Consider the following 21826-nt stretch of genomic DNA (forward strand, 5'->3'; position numbering starts at 1 on the left):
AAAAGAATCTACGACGGCGACGAAGCACGGATCTTTTCGAAGCTCTTTATTTTTACAGAACCTGCAACAAGTGCTGATGATACTACGGTCGAGCAGCGTAAACAGGGCTTAGCCCTGACAGTGACACATCTATAGCCTTGACATTCCGACTCTGACCACTGAGCTGAGTATGACGGTTTGACATCGTCTCGTGTTCGAGGACTACAACAAGCAACGTGCCAACGATTCACAAGGCAATGCCGGTGTTTAAAAACAAGGTATGTCTCCACTTCATGACTTGTACTCGGGGGTTAGATTTCTAGACCTGGCTAAGCTAGGCTAGAGCCTAGATAGAGGTCTACTAGTCTAGATCTAGATCTAGGTAGTCTAGACTATAGATCTAGAGCCTAGCCCTAGAGGGGGTAGTCAGTTAGTCAATACCGTGTGAGTCAACAAAATTTACACCTAGAAAATGCTAATTATTAGATCTAGATCTAGACCTACATGTAGGTCTAGTATGAAATTGAAAGAGTGTTTATCCCAAATCATTTGGTATCATTTGGATCCGGGCTAACTCGGACCAGGGGACAACTCGGCCCAGCTGCAAAAACTGTCATTTTTGTAATTTTACCCTAACTCTAACCCTAACCCTAACCCTTAACCTAACCTAACCCTAACCCTAACCCTAACCCTAAACTACACTGGGCCGAGTTAGCCCGACTCCCATTTGTGTGTGGTATGTCACGCTTGGATGAACAGTGATGCCCTACAGTAGGCTATGATTATGTGAGATTAGCGGAGTGAGAGAATGAATTGAATGTATCAAATGAAATGCATTGTAATGATTGCATAGACCCTAATATGCTTTTGCAGGAGCAAAGTCACACACATACGAGCGCACAAATTTTTGTTGATATTCGATATTTGTTATGTGTGGCATGCTCTTAATTTTGTTCTTGTGACACATCACCCCAGACTTAGCGAATTGCATTGGTTGCCGGTGACATACCGCATTATGTACAAAATCTTAGTTTTAACATAAATGCATTCATGAATTGGACCAATTTATCTGCAAGAATTAATCGAGGAATACAAACCCTCACGCAATTTACGGTCTTCTTCACAATTAAACCTCGTATCTACTTCTGTGTCAACTCTCTCTTATGGTAATCGCTCCTTTCGCAAAGCTTCTGCTGAACTTTGGAAACAGATTACCTTTAAATGTAAAAACTGTCAAACCGTTAACCTATTCAAAACTAGTCTCAAGACACATTTATTCAAAATTGCGTTCGATGATTAATTAACTCTGTTCACTTTGATGTGTATTCCATATGTATTGTAATTTGTAGGTTTATTTTGCATTTTTAGTTTTGTATACATGTAAGATGTAATTGTATATCAGTCTATTTTGTGTGTATAGCGCTTAGAGACTTCGGTGGTAAGCGCTTTATAAGTATGTTTTATTATTATTATTATTATTATTTGGATCTGCAAAGACCGAATTAATACCCAAATCCCAATTGTTTTATTCAAACATCACATAAGCAACTTTGGCGCAAGTCAATTTTTGCACTCTCACAAACAATGCCTCCTGTTAGAATAATAATCCAATATACTATATAGGCCCTAATTCATATTATTGAATCTTTAGTGAATCTATACACTTAGATCTACATGTACATGTAGCTCTAATTGTAGACCTACATTATCTTCATGGAGGAAATTTACAGAATAGAGTATACTATACACTGTAATTTTTTAATTTTAAGTATTGATATTTATTTATTTATTTTTTGTAGGTGAGACTTGAAGTTTTCAGTGAAAACGGCTCTACAGCACGAGCGGAGAAGGCACATCCTCCAAGAGATGAGCCCCAAACAAGTGAAGCAGAACTTGAAGCAAGTATGTGCACTCTATATTGATTAGTGTAAATTTTAAATTTACTTTACTCTAAAAAATAATAATAATAATACCATGATAAAATTCAAAAATAAGAAAAGAAAGGAAAAATGAAAAATATAAACAATATAAAAAATACAAAATAAATACAAAAATACAGAATACAACAACAACAAAAAACTAAAAAAAAAAAAAATTGTTTCAATGATGTTATAAAATCAGAATTTCCATTAGTCTATGTAATTATACTACATGTACATACCGTACATGTCCATGAAGATATGTATGTAGACGTATTTGCCTTTTACCCTTGGAAGCATGATACAGTGCAAGTATTGGTTAACAAACCAAACAAAATGTTTTAGTTTTGGTAGTAAAAACAAGAAGACTGGTATGAGAAGACTGATTAAATATAGTCTCAAACTTTCTGCCTTGCGTAAAGATACAGTACATGCATGAGAGCATAGGATATTCCACTCCTGATTTCCGGTGAATTTTAGTGTATTTATGACAGGGCAATATATCGGCTTTTACTAAACACATGAGGCTCTGTGCGCTGGAAAACACTCTATTTTTTTAATGGTGTCTTCAAATCGGCTGTACCCTGGGGAAAATTTTATATTATTTGATATTTTTTATCGACTGTTCTTTTTTCAATTGTCTTAAAAGGGGCAAAGAAAAAAATTATCAAAGATGCTGAAATGTTGCGATTTTGTTTTTAAATGAGAGAAAAAGGAAAACCAGAATTAAACCTGAAGTTAGGAAAGAAAAAATATTATATGAATAATGTGGATTTTAAGAAAAAGTGTATTTCTACAAGAAAAAAAAACAAAAACGGCCTATTAATAGTTAGCAAGGATTTTGTTTTAATGGAGAGACAGAAAATAAGATGGATTGAAAGAAATTGACATTGTAATGAAGAACTAAAATACAAAGAAGAATCAAATTTAAAAAATATAGAATGATAGGGGAAAATGAAAGATACTAAGATAGACATGAAGAATTAAGAAACTGAAATAATTCAAATGCTAGATTAAACAGTAATTGATATTAAGACAGAAATGAGAGATATATATTTTGATTTGATTTGATTTTTGTTTCCACTCTTGTTTTTCTTTAACAAATTACAATAAGTCATACATGACAATCATAACAATTAGTTGTAAATTATAATAAAAAATGAACAATTTGCATGAGAATAATACTGAAGTCAATGAATTGTAAGGAATTTTATAATATTTATAACAAAAGTGGTGGAACCTAATTTAGAAGCAATGCTTGTATAACATATGTGCCAAAAGATAAAAAAAAAGAATTATACTTATAAATTTTTTCACAAAAATAAAATGAGCCCAACACTGATTTTCAAATCAACTAAGAGATACATTAAACAAGACAACTAAAACAAACAAACAAAAAATTTAACAATTGAAAAGAAATGTGAACAGTTAGGAGATTATAAAAAGGAGATGTAGGAAGATGTGAAGAGGAGGGGGGGGGGGGGGGCAAGTCTATCAATTTTGAAAAATGAGTTTTTGTTTGTTTAGTAACATCTTTTATTTTTGTTTAAAGCTGAACAAGCTTTGTGGAACCTTTAGCCTACATGTATAAACATTCAATGAATTCCAGAGCTTAGTGCCAGTAAAAGTAAACATTTTACTTGCAAAAAGAGTTTGTGTTAAAGGTATACGGTATAAATTGGATTGTGTTTTTAGATATTTGTGAATGGTGCTACATTTGTATTTTGAGTGAATGAGTTTGTAAAAATGTTTGGCATTTCTTGTTCGTTGTATTTATACAGACAATTTTCTCTTGAAGTATACATGTATACATGTATATAGTTTTGTTTTATTGTATTGAAATTGTCTTTTTTATTTTTGGTCACTTCACGGTACATTGATATATTTGACAAATGATTCACACACCAGTGAAAATGAACATTTGATTACCTATTACATTTAACGTTAAAAAAAATCTTTCTTTCCTTATCTGACAATGGATACCATTGGGCCATGCCCTGCCACCTGCTGTCATGGGCAGCTTTTTTCTCATTGCGTATAGCAATGTATCTCTCCATTTTATACAATTTAATTAATAAGGAAATGAAGTTGGAAATATTTGGTTTAACTTATTTGCATCTATTCAGGTAAATTGTTTTATTTGCAATTATTAAATATATGATTAAAAAGAATATAATTCTTTGTCAGTATAACAAGAATTACATTTTTGGGGGGTTAAAATCAAGAAATCAAACATAGTCTGCTCTTTTCCGAGCTGATTCCAAAAATCTTGTACTATTGTACATTTCCAACAAAAATGTTCAATCGTTTCACTGTCTAGGTCATAAAAAGAACATAATGGGGAACTAATGACTATCATTTTATACAGTTTATAATTCAAATTCAGAATATTATTTAATACCTTGAACTAAAATTCTCTGTAAATTACATCAATTGTAGTTGACATAATACCTGAACGAGCGAATAACAATTCTTTATCTGAAACATCATATCTATTCTTTAGTCTAAACGTACTGACTAGGCATTCATATTTCTCTGCGACCAACAGGTCATAAAATTGTTTGCTTTTTATTCTGTTAAAAAATATCAACTAAGGGGTTAGAATAATATGGGAAGTAATATCGTTTTTGAATGAATTTGTATAAACTATTTTAGGAATATTATTTATCTTTGATAACGAAGAGTACACTCCCTGTATCCTAAAGTAATCATTTGCATCTAGTTCAAATAACCTTTTCATGTCATCTTGTTCCTTTAAATTGCCCCCTTTTGTGAGGATGTCACTAAAAAACACCATTCTTTTAATGAAAAGTTTTCGAAAGAAAATCATATCTGAATTGACTTGTATAATTGTCTTTTGTCCCAAATAATCTGGAATTTCGTACTATCCTACCTGTTTCTCACATTGAGAGAGTTCCATCTTTCTAAAATAGCTTGATAGAACTTAGGAATGTTTTTGTCTAACATTTTATGACTATAGTTACAATAGAACAGGAACAAACCACCGTTCTTTTTAAGATAATATTTAAGAATTTGAAACCATCCTTGTTTATCGGCTTCTTTTATTCTTTGAATCCAATATAATTGTTGTGCGCTGGCAGATGACTGAACATCTACCATCTTAATTCCTCCCTTTGACAAATCTTGGATCATTACATTCCTTCGAATGTTATCAGGTCCATTCCAAATAAATTTGAAAAACATACTCTCCATTTTCTTTAGGAACCAGTCTGGCAATAACAAAGATGAAACAAGTACATACATTTTGATATTCCAAGGATTTGATAATTTGTATTTTTCCAAAAGTTTCTCATTTTCCACATATTTAAAGTGACTTGTAATGATGATAATATTTCTTCTGCTTTTTTAACCTGCGCAGAATATGATCCGATACCTACATAAGTACCAAGTACATTAATAATATTAACAAAATTCAGGCTGTGTTGAAAATCAGCGTCTGGTACATATCCAACTTGCAGTATTTCTGTCTTACTTAGGTTTATAGTTAAACTGGAACATTTCTCGAATTGTTGGATAATATCAAATAATGAATTAAGCAATTTTACATCTGAACAAAAAGAGCAAAAATCGTCTGCATACATAGACAGCTTTAATTCACTCGTACCTACGACTACTCCTCTTATATCTACTGAATGTCTGATAAGTAATGCAAGTGTTTTTAAACAAATTATAAACATGTAGGGAAAGAGGGGGTCTCCCTGTCTTACTCCTCTTGTAATCAGAAAATATCCTGTAGATTTTCCATTATTTAAAACGCAACCTTCTACATTTTCATACAAAGCTTTTACCCATTTAATAAAAGATGCTCCAAAACCGAAATAAAGTAAACATTGAGTCATGTAACCATGGTCTAAAGAGTCAAACGCTTTCTTAAAATCTACGGAAGCAATGAATCCTGTTTTTTGTTCAGTACAAAGAAAATGGAAAAAAAAGTACATTTCAGATAGCTTCTCCTATTGCCCTCCCACGTAAAAAAGCATACTGATCGGTGTCAATTATTTCGTCTAAAACTTGTATTATTCTATTCGCCAACACCTATAGTTGATCAAGTTGAACTTTCAAAATGTTTCCCCAAGCAAGAATAACATAAGTAAAATATGATAGGATCAATGTAGAATATAACATGAGGAGAGTTGAAGGTGGAAATTCATATTTTTATTTTTTGATAGTTTATGTTTTGGGAAATAGTTTAACTTACTTTGCCTATGAGAATTGTTTAAGATAATTTCTCATCAATTGTAAAACCTAACAATTTAGTTGAGTTGACCTTGTTAAGAATAGCATTGTCAATTATTAAGTCGCAAGGGAGATTATGAATAATATAAATTTATAATTGACAATTTGTTGGATTTAATCCACTGTGAAACATTTTACAATTCAGATATTGCAGTTCTAAGAAGAACATGTGGGTCTGGGTTAGATATGAAGGAAAGCAAGTATGAACAATGTTGAATATCATGAATGTAAATTAAGTAAAGTAAAATATATATATATGTACCAAAAAGAAATTACATTATACAGCAGAAAGAAGGAGAATAAAGGAAATTCCATATGTACATGTACTGTAGATAGTTGAAAACTGAATGAAAAGGAAAAGAGAAGAATTAAAATTACACTTGATCGGATGGAAATAATATCAAAAGAGTTTTGTTAAAGGTTGAGATGTTGGATTGATGGGAAATAAAAATATATGGAAAGAGGAATACAGAAAAATCAAATATTATAGGCATGTACAGGTGTATGCAAGATTACCATAGCATTCACAATTGACATAAAAATAGAAAAATATGAATTCCAAAGAATAATATCAGAATAGAGAAGAGGAAAGAAGCTGAAAATAAATTTATAGAAAGAGCTAAAGATATCAAACAAATGTTTTAAAAAAGATTGTTGTAACTGTAAGAAAACAAAGATGTAGATGATAGAGGACAATGAAAAGAAAAATCGTAATAAATGAAAAGATGAAATATGATTAGAATTTTTGAAGATCAAGACGAAATGGAATGACAAAAATAAACAGATAAAGAACAGAGAATTAAATTTGAAGGCTATATAGGGAAATAATATTTGTATTGACACGTCTGCAATTCTTATTTCTTAATGATTTCTTATTTGTTGTCAATCTTTTATAACTTTTGTTCTTTCTACATTTAATAAATTCTTTCCCTTTATTTATCTTTTGATTGATTTGATATATTCATTCTTCAAATTCACAATAAAAAACTGATACAATGTATATAAATTAAAACGTAACATGAATTTATAACAAACATTTAAACATAATATACAAAGAAAAGAAAACAATAATGAAGTCAGAAAGATGCCCAGTTCAGTCCATTCTTTCATTTTCTTAGCTAATCCACATTTCCCACCTGATAGTTTAATTGTTAGTTTTTTATGTTGTAGTTTTGCTGCATTTCTAATATTGCAGAAGCTAAACAGAAGTTACAGAACAAAAGCTTTAAATACTGCAAACTGGGTCAGAAAGGCTGATACACCTTCTAATTACGAGACAATAGCAAGGCAGGAAGTTGTGCCCAGGAGGGTATTGATTTTTTTTCTTTTGTTCATGCTGTGTACAGTTGTGCTAGGTCTATGTTCTCAACAATGTAATGAATGTGTTGAACATCTGAAGTTAAGAGTCTTGATTTGAAACACATTTGCCTGAAACAAAACCAAAAAGACCCGAAAGTCCTATTAATATATCGTTATTAGCATTGGATTGTTCACTTATAGAAAACATCAGCATGGAGTCATAAACTGCTTCAAATCTTCAAAAATCCACTCCTACCCACTTAAGATTTGCTTCATTGTACAACCAGAGAAGAATTTTGGAGGTCTTTGCTGATTTTCCATGGTAGCAAAGCACCCCCCCCCCCCCCAAAGTAAAAATTGCAAAACCATTGCAAAATCACCATGACAAGAAAGCTACATGTATATGTACTGCGAACATGGACTGTACACTTTCCTGCTTATTGTCTAAATCATTCATAATTCCAATTGATTTCACCTATCGATCTGTGCTCAGGTGCGAAGCGGTATCGTTGGCTACAATTTTAAGTGTGAACGGTTCAAATATAGAGGAAATAAGACTTAATAATTCAAATATTCAAATTCACAATAAAAAACATGATATATATACAAATCAATTAAAACATAATATGAATTTATAACAAACATTTAAACATAAAACAAAGAAAAGAAAACAATAATGAAGTCAGAGAGATGCCCAGTTCATTCCATTCTTTCTTTTTCTTAGCTAATCCACATTTCCAACCAGATAGTTTAATTGTTAGTTTTTTATGTTGTGGTTTTGCTGCATTTTAATATTACAGAAGCTAAACAGATCAATAGCTTTAAATACTGCAAACTGGGTCAGAAAGGCTGATACACCTTCTAATTACGAGACAATAGCAAGGGAGGAAGTTGTGCCCAGGAGGGTATTGATTTTTTTTCTTTTGTTCATGCTGTGTACAGTTGTGCTAGGTCTATGTTCTCAACAATGTAATGAATGTGTTGAACATCTGAAGTTAAGAGTCTTGATTTGAAACACATTTGCCAGAAACAAAACCAAACAGACCAGAAAGTAATAGTAATAATATATATTTATATCGTTATTAGCATTGGATTGTTCACTTATAGAAAACATCAGCATGGAGTCATAAACTGCTTCAAATCTTCAAAAATCCACTCCTACCCACTTAAGATTTGCTTCATTGTATAACCAGAGAAGAATTTTGGAGGTCTTTGCCGATTTTCCATGGTAGCAAAGCACCCCCCCCCCCCAAAGTAAAAATTGCAAAACCATTGCAAAACCACCATGACAAGAAAGCTACATGTATACTGCAAACATGGACGGTACACTTTCCTGCTTATTGTCTATATCATTCATAATTCCAATTGATTTCACCTATCGATCTGTGCTCAGGTGCGAAGCGGTATCGTTGGCTACAATTTTAAGTGTGAACGGTTCAAATATAGAGGAAATAAGACTTAATAAGTCAAATATTCAAATTCACAATAAAAAACATGATATATATACAAATCAATTAAAACATAATATGAATTTATAACAAACATTTAAACATAAAACAAAGAAAAGAAAACAATAATGAAGTCAGAAAGATGCCCAGTTCATTCCATTCTTTCTTTTTCTTAGCTAATCCACATTTCCCACCTGATAGTTTAATAGTTAGTTTTTTATGTTGTAGTTTTGCTGCATTTTAATATTACAGAAGCTAAACAGAAGTTACAGAACAAAATCTTTAAATACTGCAAACTGGGTCAGAAAGGCTGATACACCTTCTAATTACGAGACAATAGCAAGGCAGGAAGTTGTGCCCAGGAGGGTATTGATTTTTTTCTTTTGTTCATGCTGTGTACAGTTGTGCTAGGTCTATGTTCTCAACAATGTAATGAATGTGTTGAACATCTGAAGTTAAGAGTCTTGATTTGAAACACATTTGCCTGAAACAAAACAAAACCAAAAAGACCCGAAAGTCCAATTCTAGTTTTGGTAGGCCCTGAAAAACAGTGCGTTAGAGTTTCTTGTATTCAGCGCGTCTGTAGCATGCTAGCTGTGGTGTTAATGGTTAGGAGCCAGAGCATATAACATTGAGTTCCCATAGGACATATATTTATTCAGATGGTTTTATCTCAGCCAATACTTAACATATTAAATTGTTTTTTGACATGTGGTCATTATTTTTGATGCTCTTTTGGAAAATGAAGAAAACATTTAGAAATTCTAAAAATAGATTTTTATGACGTCACAGCCTCGGTACTCTATACTGTACATGACAAAAACCTGTTGTTTAAAATTGAAGCCCCCATTTGACTTTCACCACTTCTAGAGCAGTAAGCCTAAAGTAAACACTAGCACTGTCCAATGTAACCTCCCCCCCCCCCCCCCCAGCTCCCCTTGACTGGGTGATAGAGGGGGGGGGGGGGGGAGATAAGCGTGAGAGAGGAAGGGAGAAAGAGCGCAAGTTTTCAGAGTTAAAATTGTTGTTATATCGCCAATTCTGGGTAATGTAAATCAGGGATGTCATCTCACTAGCCTACACACGTATAATGAACGTGTAACACCAATGAGAGTTCCGTTTGCCCGAAGAGAGTGTATGGATCGTGGTAATCGCTCTGTTGGGGGAATAGGTCGGGTTCAAGAGTCCTAGCATATTGGTAAAAAGTAACTGTTACATATTGCGCTCATTTCAGAAGTACACTGAAATTCACCAGAAATCATGAGTGGAATATCAGATGATCTCACACATGTACATGTACATATGCAACCAAATGATAAGGTTTAAGATTTTGAATATTTAACATAATTTTGAAAATATACATTCCTATTCCATGAAACTTGAACATATCGAGTAGTATCCAGAGCTGCCAACTATAGTACAGATTTCCTGTAATTAGTACAGAAATTAACGATCATTACGGCAGTACGGAAAGTTGTCTAAAATAAAAAAAAAAGGAAAAAGGAAAAAAAAAATTTATCGTAGCGAGTGCTGTACAGTATGCCTTTGTATGGCGGCCATCCAACACTCGCTGAGCAAGACGGAAAAGTATCAAGTATTCTCTAAATAGAAGCCAATTTTTTTCATTGAAAATTGATGTGTTGTGATGACCTGAAATTCTGAAAATCAATATTTTACAACTTTGTATGAGTAAAATCACAAAAAAATTCAGATAATCATGCCCTCCACCTGCGCAGTGTTGGCGTGCCATTCTTTAAAGATTCATATAGCACCGCATAGGAAATTACTGATTTATTCCCCAAATTACTGATTTTGAGCCTTGTGATTACTGATTTTCTGTTCTAGAAGTTGGCAGCTCTGAGTATCACCAATCATGTATTAGAATTTAGGTGACAAAGGTCATTTCAGGTCTGCAAACTTAGACTTTATCGTGGCATCAACATCAAGATTTTGAATTTTAACATGTCAAAAGTTTGTTCAAATTCATGAAACTTCTTCCCAAGGGTTGTTAAGTCACAAATCATGTGACACAATTCCATGTCACTAAGTCAAGGTCAAACGTCTTTTGAGGTCCGTAGCCTTTGATTTTTTTTTCTTCAAAACTTAATACGGGTATGAGAATTAATAAATGAATTTTTAGTATTTGTTCATATTTCATGAAAGTCATCAATATCAATCTTGGTACAAATTGTGTATGGCATTGTCTCTATGGCAATATTGCCTCTAGGATCAACATTAATTTTAGGTCATGTAAAACTGTATTGCAGGTGATTGTGCAAAGTACTAAAGTAGTTTGTTATGCAACCCGATATGAATGGTGCCAATTAATTAGTGGTTATATTCCGATCCGTATTGGTAAACATGAAAATAATGTAATGTGAGGTCTGTTCTATCATGGTATACATGTACAACTATAAATGTACATGTACTGTATGTACCAAGCCTGGGAAAATTATTTGAATATTCAAATATTGATTCTTAGTCAACATATTATTCACTTCCAAATGCTGATTATATTCAGAGGATATCATTTTGGGAGGCCTGCAAATGAGCCATCCTGCCTATAAATAATGTCCCAACCAATATTTCATCAGATCAAATTGCGTAATGCTGGCAAGACCGCAAAGAGCGTTTCACTTGTTTTTTTGTTGGTATAAATTATAAAACCATATCACAAGCATTAATTGAAAGGAAATTTTTAGGATACAATCTGTACCTAGCTTTATAACATACAAGCAAAATCTACATGAATAAGACAATTGTTCTGAAGGCTTATATTAAGGAAAATAATAACAACGCTGAGAGAGGGCGCTAAATCTGATCTAATGGTCGAAATTCAATTTTTTGTGAATATTCCATTACCAGTAATAAAAAAATTGATGTATCAATCACTAACTGTTCGTAGGATTTTAATGTATTATTAGAGTCTGATATACCGTTAATTGTTTTTTTAAATCTTTACCCAAAAAAAAAACTAGCTTTAAGAATAATTCCTAGTAAATAAAGTAACCATCAGATCACACGTTATTTAAAATAAAGAAAATTATAAATATCAAAGGGTAGTTTGGGGTGCTGCCCCTTGTCCCCCCCCCCATCCCTAGGGAGAGGGGTAACTCATGTTTCCTGTTTGAAAATATCTAGAGTCTCACCTTATGCCTCTTTTCCATCGTAAACCTCACCTAGTATGCATCTATATAATTTAAACAGAGCCAGGATGTTTGGTACCACAATTTTCAGATTTTCTCAATTATCTCTCAAGTTGTGGCTTTACTCTTTGTGAACTCAACATTTGTTGTGTAAAATATATTTTCCCATGATATGTCTTGAGCAAAGAAGGAGACATGCTGCAATTTGCGAGATAATAATAATAATAATAATATTGGATTCTTATATAGGCACGTATTGACCTTGCAAAGGTCCTCAAGGCGCTCCAACATTACCGGCTATGCTAGGCTGCCGATATCAACGCTCACAGCATTTTAAGGAATTCCTTCCTACCGGTACCCATTTAACACCTAGGTGGAGTGTGGCAAATGTAGATCAATGTCTTGCCAAAGGACATTAGTGCCGCGGCGTGACTCGAACCGCGTACCTTGTGATCGTCAGTCCGGCGACGTATCCACTCATCCACGACACCTCTAATATGGTCAAAAATTTAGTACAAGTCCACAAAAGCTTGCCATTTTGAAGTAATATTGCCAATTTGTTAATTGCCATAGAAAGTAAATAGAGACTTTTCAAACTGCCATATATACATGTAATTCTCTCATTTTCTAACAGATTTTGATGGAACTTTTTTTTAATTGCTTCTCCTTATCTTTTTCTCTTCTGTTTAGATGAACCTAACTCTGGAGATTGCTCATTCACAGAAGTAGATTTGCCCATTAGCGAGTCAGATTGTTACCTTTCTGAAGTCGATGTTACTTACAAAGTACTAGGTAAACCTTTAAACTTTGTTTATTTCAAATGGTACCCCAGTAATGAAGTGGCATAAATGAAAACAAAACAGTGTGTGTGTACATGTATAGTTTGGAGGATGCATGGATGTACTAAAGGTTGCTTATACGTGTTCAGGAGTATCAGAAAAAAGTAGACACTTTTACATCAACACTTATTTTATAATATTGAAATCATTATTTTCATATATCGTAGATATTTGGCTTACCATACCGTAGGTATTAAGATATATATACATGTACATGTAGGTATGTATCTCAACAATGGCCTTATTGAATTAATTTGTTATTTTGGGGTTTAAATCCCAATTCAATTGAGAAGGCTGTATATAAAGTATAAGACTCCTATCACTGATTGATGATTACTATATAGTAGAATGAAATGTTAACCCTCTAGGCAGAATCTGTCATTGCGGCCATCCTGTATTGACCTCCAATCTGCCTGATTTGTGTCAGATTTTTGTGTTTACCGGTAATACATTTTGCAAAGTTGGACTCATAAATTTGTTATCTTTTTTAATTAGGGGAGAACTAAAGAAAGATATTTGCTGAATGGTCTCCAAGTTACTATTTGGCACAATTTTTAAATGTACAGTTGAAATTATATTATCTTGAATGTGATCGAAGTTTTAAACATTAATTCTTTTAGGTAGAGACCCTGAAGGAGGAGCTATATCAGAGATTGATTTACAGAATGCTACAGGTAATTTAAAGTAGTACAAACGGTTGACTATGTGCCGGGCATGTACATGTAGCAAGGGGGGGGGGGGGGGGTGAGGACAGTCCAAAATGCAAAAAAAGGGAAACAAAAATGAAAGAGAAAAATGAAAACTTATCGAAAATGTAGGAAGGAAAGGAACCGACAAGGAATGATTAAAAAAAAAAAAAAAATGTAATTTTCAAAAAGATTTGAAATTTACACCTTAGTTCTCCCAAAATTTAATGAAATGTAATATTTGAATACGCGCTTAATAGGAACATTTAGGATTCATCCAAATTGATCATTCAATTTTCTGATTTTTATAGAAATGGATAGTTTCATCATTATTCTACCAATCCCTAACTTCTTGAGTCAGAAATATATATTTTTTAAGCAGTTTAAAATGACACCTTATTTTCACCTTAGATTGGAGTAAGTGAGTATTTGAGAGCTTTAGTATAAGCCAATGCCCACTAAGCCACTTACCGTACCCACAAGGTTATCACATTGATTTTCAATGGAAGTAAAGAATATGTCCCACTCTTGGGGTGAGAAAAAATTTAACTTTGTCTGATAATCCCTTCATACCAGTTGCTATGGACATGATATGAATGTCCTGTTTAGCTTGGTCGCATATAAAGAGAGCTATTAGACTAGTCTGGTTCAAAACTTCAATGGCCTTTTCTCTGAACTTGAGATATATTGATTGATAGTTACATTATGTGATATTGAAGGATGTTACCATTGAGGACTTGAGACAAGTAATATACCATTTGAAAGCTGAGAATCTCTTTTTTTTTCAGAAAAGGTATTTTTTTAGAAGAAATATTAATTATGTAGGTTTTAAAGTGGTTGGTCACAGATGTTGATGATGTTAGTGCTATTAAATTATTATTTGGGGGGTTTAAATCACAATTCAATGGAGAAGGCTGTATATATGGTAATTGGTATAAGACTCTTACCACTGATTGATGATTACTATTTAATAATATTTAATAATATCTACTTTACTATCTTTTTTTTCTTCTGTTTAGATGAACCTAACTCTGTAGATTGCTCATTCACAGAAGTAGATTTGCCCATTAGCGAGTCAGATTGTTACCTTTCTGAAGTCGATGTTACTTTCAAAGTACCAGGTAAACCTTTAAACTTTGTTTATTTCAAATGATACCCCAGTTATGAAGTGGCATAAATGAAAACAAAAAAGTGTGTGTGTACATAGTTTGGAGGATGCATGGATGTACTAATGGTTGCTTACTGGTACTTACATGTACATGTATTTACAAGTGGCACTGTGTGTAATGTACTGTGCATGTACGTGTTCAGGAGTATCAGAAAAAAGTCGACACAAGGTCATCACATTGATTTTCAATGGAAGTAAAGAATATGTCCCACTTTTGGGGTGAGAAAAAATTTAACTTTGTCTGATAATCCCTTCATACCAGTTGCTATGGACATGATATGAATGTCCTGTTTAGCTTGGTCGCATAAAGAGAGCTATTAGACTAGTCTGGTTCAAAACTTCAATGGCCTTTTCTCTGAACTTGAGATATATTGATTGATAGTTACATTATGTGATATTGAAGGATGTTACCATTGAGGACTTGAGACAAGTAATATACCATTTGAAAGCTGAGAATCTCTTTTTTTTCAGAAAATGTATTTTTTTAGAAGAAATATTAATTATGTAGGTTTTTGAAGTGGTGGGTCACAGATGTTGATGATGTTAGTGCTATTAAATTATTATTTTGGGGGTTTAAATCACAATTCAATGGAGAAGGCTGTATATATGGTAATTGGTATAAGACTCTTACCACTGATTGATGATTACTATTTAATAATATCTACTTTACTATTTTATTTTTCTTCTGTTTAGATGAACCTAACTCTGTAGATTGCTCATTCACAGAAGTAGATTTGCCCATTAGCGAGTCAGATTGTTACCTTTCTGAAGTCGATGTTACTTTCAAAGTACATGTACCAGGTAAACCTTTAAACTTTGTTTATTTCAAATGATACCCCAGTAATGAAGTGGCATAAATGAAAACAAAAAAGTGTGTGTGTACATGTATACTGTAGTTTGGAGGATGCATGGATGTACTAATGGTTGCTTACTGGTACTTACATGTACATGTATTTACAAGTGGCACTGTGTGTAATGTACTGTGCATGTACATGTTCAGGAGTATCAGAAAAAAGTAGACACTTTTACATCAACACTTATTTTATAATATTGAAATCATTATTTTCATATATCGTAGATATTTGACTTACACATAGGTATTCAGACATATACATGTACATGTAGGTATGTATCTCAACAATGGCCTTATTGAATTAATTTGTTATTTTGGGGGTTTAAATCCCAATTCAATTGAGAAGGCTGTATATAAAGTATAAGACTCCTATCACTGATTGATGATTACTATATAGTAGAATGAAATGTTAACCCTCTAGGCAGAATCTGTCATTGTTTTTTCCTTCTATCACCTTTCCTTATGTTATTCTTTGTTTTAATCATTCTATCGACTTTCTCTTTCTGTCTTTCCTTATTTTATTCTTTGTTTCTTCCTTCTATCACTATCTCAATCTTTGTTTTATTATTGCGATTATGCTCAAAACAGCAGTCGACTGTCGCCGTAAACAATTCTAGAAAGCGCGCACCGAAGTTGACCTATACTTCCTGGGTCAAACTGGGCATTGTGATGCGCAGTGGCTGGGCTCGAAATGAGCGTTAATGGAAAGTCGCTTGAACGCTTTCCCGCAGTGACCTTGTTTTGTAACGGCGTTTTGATTTGTGATTCATGTATGTGATTCTAGCTTCTAAAAATCGCTTGAACGCACCCTTATACATTTTGCAAAGTTGGACTCATAAATTTGTTATCTTTTTGAATTAGGGGAGAACTAAATAAAGGTATTTGCTGAATGGTCTCCAAGGTACTATTTGGCACAATTTTTAAATGTACAGTTGAAATTATATTATCTTGAATGTGATCAAAGTTTTAAACATTAATTCTTTTAGGTAGTGACCCTGAAGGAGGAGCTATATCAGAGATTGATTTACAGGATGCTACAGGTAATTTAAAGTAGTACAAACGGTTGACTATGTGCCGGGCATGTACATGTAGCAAGGGGGGGGGGGGGGGTGAGGACAGTCCAAAATGCAAAAAAGGGAAACAAAAATTAAAATAGAAACTAGACTATGAAACAAGAACAAATAACCAATGTTTTATTTCTTTTTTGGTAACATGATATTTCCATATGTTTCGTACAAAAATTAGCAATTTTCGGGCTGACATCCAAAGTCAAAAGGTCACATGACTTTGTAATGGTAGGTCTGATTTTCCAAAAATTTGTTTCAAAAGATGCGCAAGACTTGCCATAGAAAGTAAATAGAGACTTTTCAAACTGCCATATATAATTCTCTCATTTTCTAACAGATTTTGATGGAACTTTTTTTAAAATTGCTTCTCCTTATTTTTTCTCTTCTGTTTAGATGAACCTAACTCTGGAGATTGCTCATTCACAGAAGTAGATTTGCCCATTAGCGAGTCAGATTGTTACCTTTCTGAAGTCGATGTTACTTACAAAGTACTAGGTAAACCTTTAAACTTTGTTTATTTCAAATGATACCCCAGTAATGAAGTGGCATAAATGAAAACAAAACAGTGTGTGTGTATATGTATAGTTTGGAGGATGCATGGATGTACTAAAGGTTGCTTATACGTGTTCAGGAGTATCAGAAAAAAGTAGACACTTTTACATCGACACTTATTTTATAATATTGAAATCATTATTTTCATATATTGTAGATATTTGGCTTACACATACTGTAGGTATTAAGATATATATACATGTACATGTAGGTATGTATCTCAACAATGGCCTTATTGAATTAATTTGTTATTTTGGGGGTTTAAATCCCAATTCAAATGAGAAGGCTGTATATAAAGTAGACTCCTATCACTGATTGATGATTACTATATAGTAGAATGAAATGTTAACCCTCTAGGCAGAATCTGTCATTGCGGCCATCCTGTATTGACCTCCAATCTGCCTGATTTGTGTCAGATTTTTGTGTTTTATACATTTTGCAAAGTTGGACTCATAAATTTGTTATCTTTTTTAATTAGGGGAGAACTAAAGAAAGGTATTTGCTGAATGGTCTCCAAGTTACTATTTGGCACAATTTTTAAATGTACAGTTGAAATTATATTATCTTGAATGTGATCGAAGTTTTAAACATTAATTCTTTTAGGTAGTGACCCTGAAGGAGGAGCTATATCAGAGATTGATTTACAGGATGCTACAGGTAATTTAAAGTAGTACAAACGGTTGACTACATGTATGTGCCGGGCATGTACATGTAGCAAGGGGGGGGGGGGGGGGGGGGTGAGGACAGTCCAAAATGCAAAAAAGGGAAACAAAAATTAAAATAGAAACTAGACTATGAAACAAGAACAAATAACCAATGTTTTATTTCTTTTTGGTAACATGATATTTCCATATGTTTCGTACAAAAATTAGCAATTTTCGGGCTGACATCCAAAGTCAAAAGGTCACATGACTTTGTAATGGTAGGTCTGATTTTCCAAAAATTTGTTTCAAAAGATGCGCAACACTGGAAAGAAAAAAGTTATAAAATTTAAGCGCAATATTTTGTTTGCCTTAAAAAATTATCGCGAAAAATGTAGAATGTGAAAATGTGGCTTGCCCCCCCCCCCCCACCCCCAGCTATATAGGGTTAAGGTTGGATTTTCTGCGTATCGCGATTTTTTCCTTGAAGCTTCACACATCTTTTGACACCAAGTTTGCAATAATTATACAAAGGGTAGTGGAGTTGTGGCACATTATGTTATAATATAAGTATAGGGAATGAAAAAAATATAATGAATAAGAAATTAAAAATACATAAGAATGAATTTGAGCTTGGCAACTTTGCACATATTATGATGTTTCAAAACGATTTTCTCAAAATTCCTACAACAAAATTGGCCTCAATTCACCTTATCCGAATGAAAATATGCATCATATTTGCTTAATTTTAATAATGAATAACAATTTTTTTTTTTTTTTTTTTTGCAGAAACAATTTACACCTTAAATTACCGAAGATATACATCTCATGGAGAAACGTTCTTTTTTCAAACAATAATATTTATTATTTTATTGTGGATTTTTAATTTTTTTTATACCGATCTGTCCTTTTATGGCAGAAGATCTTTAGGGGGGTTCAAATTGACCCTCACCCCATTCAAATGCTGTTTGAGAAGCCCAGTTGGAATATAGTTAAAGGTTCATTTTTTTAATTCACAATTCTTTGGTAAGCAGTTTATGGTTATTGGAAGCGACATAGCAGCATAATATACACAACATTTTGACCAGTGATGTCTGAAGAAAAACTTATTGAATATTTAAATATAAATCAGTGTTGTGATGAAATTCTAATCCTTTCTGTCTAAGCTAGCTATCCTGATGTGACAAACTTCAGGGATAGATCCATGTATTTTAATTGTAACAAGGAGAAGAACGAGGGTGAGGAAATTAAATTTTGCAAATAAGATGTGACTTTGACACTAAATAGGGAAAGTACTTGGTTGTGTAACAAAACAAAAAAAACCTTCCTAGAGAAAATTTTAACTGGACGTGGAATGCAATTTCCTTATAGTTAACCAAAACCCCAAAGTTGATATACTTAACTTTAGCAGTACTGCAATTTAATTGTTTTCTGTTTTTTGCAGCTCTACGTGGGAGGAAACGCACTCGTGTTCATTTTATTGATGGCAGTTCAGATTCATCTTGCGCCAGTATTGTTTCATCCAGTGTTAAGAGAAGAAGTAAGTTTTTATGTCTGTTTTATAGGATTTATTTGAAGAATGCAAATTTGGCCATCCACCACAAAACAAACAATAAGCCAGTAATTTCATTTTTCTTGTTTTTAACTGAGTTGTAAGGAACAGATTCTTAGCTTTAAAATGATGTGTCTTGCTATGTCTTAATGAAGAAAACTCTTTGAAATAAAAGTGAGAAAGTCAGACAGGCTGGTTTTTTTTTCTTCAGAATAAGGGAAAAAAAGTCTCAAAGGGTTGGACCGTTGACATACAGCAAAAAAATATTAAATTAAACATCCTTGGCTACCATTGTGAATGACTCTAGCTAATAAAACTTACACAACATTTGAATACCTAGAATCCTTTGATGCATCAAAGTTTGAGAGTCTAACATCACCTTTCTTTGAGTTATGGTCATTAATTTAAGCCATCTTGATGAATAAGATTTAGAGTATCTGAGTTTCTGCCTAATAATGAGTCTGGGCACACCATTTTAAACCAAAGAAAAATAAAAACATGTACATGTATATGACCCTCAATTTTTGTACAGATAATACTTAGGATTGAATTATTACCTTTTAAAAAAATCAACTCTACTCTGTTTTGGCTTTTTACATCACAATTCCCATAGTGACGTATTGGTCGTTTTAGGGTAGAGAGTCAGAAATATTGAACAAAACAAATGTTTAAATGTTAAAGATAAAGTTGAGTTCTGGTCAAGTGATTGCATTGTGAAAGAAACGTTGTGGAATCGATCAGAAAAGGTTGATCATCTAGCATATAAGTATTGGTGTTGTACTGCAAGGTTCTGGAATCATCAGAATGATAAGAAATTTGGCCCAGTCTTGGTAAAGTTACAAGCACTGTACACAGAAAGATGTATATGGAACTACACACGACCATGTGGCATAAAAATCTGTCCCAAATTTTATGATGTTACATGCCACATTTAGAATATTAAGGCATTTGAAGAGCCATGCTTTTTCAGGGAACACTTTTTATCTGATGTTCTTCCACACTTGCATAATACAATGATAACGCTCGTATTCACCTCTTCCCAGAACTCAACCTTAATTCTCTTTAAGCTCCTGCACATGTGATGTATAAATGCTTTATACCTACTATTTTTGCATGTAGTGCTATCTCTACTTTTACAATTGAAAGAGGTGAGAACAGTGAGATTTGCAACAATAAACCGTGTATTTGTTTATTGGCAATGGTGATGACAAGTGAGAAAAAGTGCTAACCTCTGTTATGCTCTATTTCCAAATTGTAGAGGAAAACAATTCCAGTCGGGAGCTATCATCTATTCTACGAATGAAATGCTGCAGAAATTACTGCCTGCACAAGGTGTCACGAAAAGAGGTAGCATACAGCAGAAATGCCTTCCAGGAGAAATCCAAATGTGAGCAAAGGCAGTGGATCTTGCAGTACCTCCTCGAACATCATGAAGAGTCTGGGAATACAGTTCAAGTCCGCTTCAGTATTGGGGTGACAGAAGTTTGTCAGCGTGGTTGGCGTTTAGCCTTAGGAATCCCCAGAACAAGGCTTTGGCAGATCCAGTCTCATTTCCAAGGTAAATATACAGTATAAGATGCATGTATCTGCATATTTTTCTATAAATAGAATTCTCTAGGTTAGCAAAGACAGGTAGTTAATATAAAAAACAATTCATGTTTGTTAGTGCATATGATTAAACAAGCATTAAAGTCCAAGTCCACTCCAAAAATAACTTACTTTCAATAGAAGCAGAAAAATCAGACAAACCATTGATATAAAACTACACCCATTTCATCACAAATCGTATGTTGATGCACATTCATTAAAGCAATATTGAGCAAAATGAAATGTTGTGAAAGCAGATATCGAGCATGCGTTATCAATTTCAATTTTTTGCTAAGTGGGAATAATAAATGCACGTCCATTTAGTGGCAATTGATTGATTGGATTGCTAAGATTCTAGAACATGTCTTGATAGACCAAACTGGGAGGTCACAGATTCCAACCTCGTTGATGTGCTTGACAAATCAATATTTGTTATTAGTATTAGTAGTAGTAGTAGAAGTAATAGTACTAGTGGAAGTAACCCCAATACTTATACCTCTATGTTACAGGTGGACTAAAGGCATACATATCCCCAAATCATCACAGACGAGGAATGCAGTCAAAAGCAGTGGCTGCAGCATTGATGTGGCTGGATATGTTTTGTCGCAGATTTGGCGACAAAATGCCAGGACAAATGAAAATACACTTGCCATCCTGCCTAACACGAGCCAGCGTGTATCAGACAATGAAAGAAGAAATGGAGGATCATGGGGAGCACGTTTGCAGCAAAGTCCATTTCTTCCGCATGTGGAGGAAGGAAATGTCACATGTGACCATTCCAAAGGTAATCATAATTTATTCCTAATGCAGAATTAGCTTTTGATTAGAAATGT

General features: G+C 33.3%; 1 protein-coding gene across 1 annotated transcript in view; it reads left to right on the forward strand.

Annotated features, from left to right (window-relative positions):
- The first annotated feature begins 236 nt into the window (after positions 1 to 236).
- The window catches only part of LOC115918223, a 29004-nt gene continuing 7414 nt past the window's right edge, over positions 237 to 21826 (forward strand). Inside the window, exons 1-11 of the mRNA XM_030973958.1 lie at positions 237 to 257; positions 1779 to 1881; positions 12739 to 12840; positions 14593 to 14694; positions 15435 to 15542; positions 16581 to 16634; positions 17055 to 17156; positions 17817 to 17870; positions 19299 to 19394; positions 20665 to 20964; positions 21503 to 21777. Of these exons, the coding sequence (XP_030829818.1) occupies positions 237 to 257; positions 1779 to 1881; positions 12739 to 12840; positions 14593 to 14694; positions 15435 to 15542; positions 16581 to 16634; positions 17055 to 17156; positions 17817 to 17870; positions 19299 to 19394; positions 20665 to 20964; positions 21503 to 21777 (1317 nt within the window). The remainder of the gene's footprint in view (positions 258 to 1778; positions 1882 to 12738; positions 12841 to 14592; positions 14695 to 15434; positions 15543 to 16580; positions 16635 to 17054; positions 17157 to 17816; positions 17871 to 19298; positions 19395 to 20664; positions 20965 to 21502; positions 21778 to 21826) is intronic.

Source organism: Strongylocentrotus purpuratus, unplaced genomic scaffold, assembly GCF_000002235.5.
Source record: "Strongylocentrotus purpuratus isolate Spur 01 unplaced genomic scaffold, Spur_5.0 spur5_scaffold_7, whole genome shotgun sequence".
NCBI classification, from domain to species: Eukaryota; Metazoa; Echinodermata; class Echinoidea; order Camarodonta; family Strongylocentrotidae; genus Strongylocentrotus; species Strongylocentrotus purpuratus.